The 2,610-nt window shown below is 29.6% G+C and overlaps 1 protein-coding gene across 3 annotated transcripts in view; it reads right to left on the bottom strand.

Annotated features, from left to right (window-relative positions):
* LOC107701504 (low density lipoprotein receptor adapter protein 1-like) overlaps positions 1 to 2,610 on the bottom strand; it is a 32,380-nt gene that overhangs the window by 349 nt on the left and 29,421 nt on the right. The window contains exon 9 of one of the 3 annotated variants that reach the window (XM_016503536.1): positions 1,219 to 1,247. The exons of 1 other annotated variant lie outside the window; for it this stretch is intronic. In XM_016503536.1, coding sequence (XP_016359022.1) covers positions 1,219 to 1,247 — 29 coding nt within the window. Of the gene's footprint in view, positions 1 to 1,209; positions 1,248 to 2,610 lie in introns of all 3 variants that reach the window. One more of the 3 variants, XM_016503537.1, reaches the window with a different exon arrangement.

Below are 2,610 nucleotides of genomic sequence, written 5' to 3'. Positions count from 1 at the left end.
CAATGCTTTTATCAACAACCTGGAAATTTCATGGAATTTAAAATGTAGTTTTTCAGACTTGGAAATTATGCATTTTATTATTAATTTTTATTGATTTATTTTAGTAAATATATATTTTTGCATGCATAGCTCTAAATATTTAATCAGCTACACTGCCGTTCAAAAGTATGGGGTCAGTACGAAATGTTTTTTGTTTGTTTTTGAAAGAAGCCAAAGCTTAATTCATAATGCAGTAAAACAGTAAAATTGTGGAATTTTATTACAGTTAAACAAAAAAACAACCTTTTTATATGTATTCATATATTTAAAAATAATATTTAATATTTTAATTAAATAGCTGAATGACAAAGCTGAATTTTTAAAAACAATTGTGCTGCTTAATATTTTTGTGATACATTTTCAGAATTATTTGATGAATAGAACATTTAAAAGAACAACATTTATTTATTTCTTTATTATTTTTGCAACGTTATAAATATCTATTATTTATTTAAATTTTTTTATTTTTTTGGATTGTGTGAAAAAAATTCTGCTGACCACAAACTTTTGAACAGTAGTATCGATATATTGTGCAAGCAATAATTTGTGAGCAAATCATTAGTTTGAGTCAGTTCTTTTCAGTGAATCATTATTTAGACCGGTGCAGAAAATGAACAGAAACATTCATTAGCAAATCAGTCTGAATCAAAACCATTGGTAACACTTTACAATAAGGTTCCATTAGTTAATGTATTAACTAACATGAATGAACAATGAACAATACATTTATTACATTATTTATTCATCTTTGTTAATGTTAATGAATGAAAATACAGTTGTCCATTGTTAGTTTTTTGTTAATTCACAGTGCATTAACTAATTAACTAACAAGCACAACTTTTGATTTTAATAATGCATTAGTAAATGTTGAAATTAACATGAACTAAGATGAATAAATGCTGTAGAAGTATTATTCATTCTTAGTTCATGTTAACTAATGATCCTTATTGTAAAATTATTATCCAGCAATCACAAATGACTGGAAAAGTTATGAAAATTCACCGGGAACCCTCTTGTATGTTATTGTTTTGAAGTGAAAGACAGTAATCTTATCAGGCAGTGACCATGAAGGAAACTAAGTGTGATGCAAGTCTGAAGTGTAATGATATTAGTCTCTGGCTGGCTTGATGATAACTGAGGCTCATCATTAAGCGGTACGGTTTCTCTCACCTCACTTACCTGCGTCCATCTCCTCCACCTCCATATTGCTGCGTGGCAGGTGAGAGGGAGCATGATACATGCTGACAGTAAGCTATGGTTAAACCATCACATCCTTCCCAGCATCCCACTCTTCAAACTACACCAGCCTTTGTCAGCAAGTGGAGATCTAGATCTATTATTACAGTTTTTATTGTTTTTTCTTTATGTTCGGTGAAAGGAAACAGCTGACTATTTGGATTCGCCTCATCTGATTCACTTAGAAGAATCATGGTCCTTTGGCCCATTGCATTACTTATAATAATGGATTCCATTGGCAGGATGACAGTGCTGTTTCTGACCTGCTGTATCCCAGTAATGAAATCACAGTAATGCATTGGCATCACAACCAGTTTCAACTTTATAGCAGCAGAGAATGTGGCAAGCAATCATAGAATGACTTGTATCAGGTTAAAAATACATTGATTAGAAAGCACATCCCTGTGCAATTGTACAGAAGAATGCCTGTAACTCACTAAGCAATCATTAAGCAATGAAAGCACTGATATTTGTGATTTTATTGCTTGGTGCCCCTTTAAAGATGCCCATACAAGCAGAGACAGTGAGTTAAACTGAAAAATCTTCCCAAAAATCTAAAAATTGTATTAAATTAAAAACTCACAAACACATTAAATTTAAACAAATAATAATTGCACATTAATTGCATATGATAATAATTTTATATTAATTAATAGTTCTAAATAATTAAAATAACTATTTATTATATTTTATCTATTATATTTTATTTTAAAGTATCTTTTTATTACAATTTATTATAAAAACATTAATTATTAATAAAATATCAATTTATTCTATTTTAATTATACAAATTGTATAATTAAAATAATTGTTATAATTATAAAATTCATCCAATAACAGAACAGATTATACTTCACCTTCACCTTTTTTAATGCATGCTGTATTTGTATATGTAGTACATAAAGATTTTTAAATGTTCAGATAAAAATCTGTACTGAACAGGTGCAGAATCATGTTTTTTCTTGTAAATTGTTTTTTAACTTTTCAAAATCCTAAAAGTTTCTTTATTTGAATGAATAACAGATTTACAGTGACCTACTGAACACCACTTTATGTGTGTGACAAGGCCAATTGTGAATTAAAAACGTTCAGTTTAATCACTGTTCTATATTAATGCGCTGCTTTAATTGACGCACACACACACACATCACTCGCACACAGAGATTGGAGATCACGCTGCGCACACAAAGAAACATTCAGGAGCACAGAAGCTTGTTGTCAACGCTGCCCTGCGACTTCTATTAAAGGGGTCATATGATGCTGATAAAAAGAACATTATTTTGTGTATTTGGTGTAATGAAATGTGTTTATGTGGTTTAAAGTTTAAAAAACACA

This window comes from Sinocyclocheilus anshuiensis, unplaced genomic scaffold (assembly GCF_001515605.1).
Source record: "Sinocyclocheilus anshuiensis isolate Anshui unplaced genomic scaffold, SAMN03320099.WGS_v1.1 scaffold1051, whole genome shotgun sequence".
NCBI classification, from domain to species: Eukaryota; Metazoa; Chordata; class Actinopteri; order Cypriniformes; family Cyprinidae; genus Sinocyclocheilus; species Sinocyclocheilus anshuiensis.
This window is presented reverse-complemented; position numbering and strand designations above follow the sequence as displayed.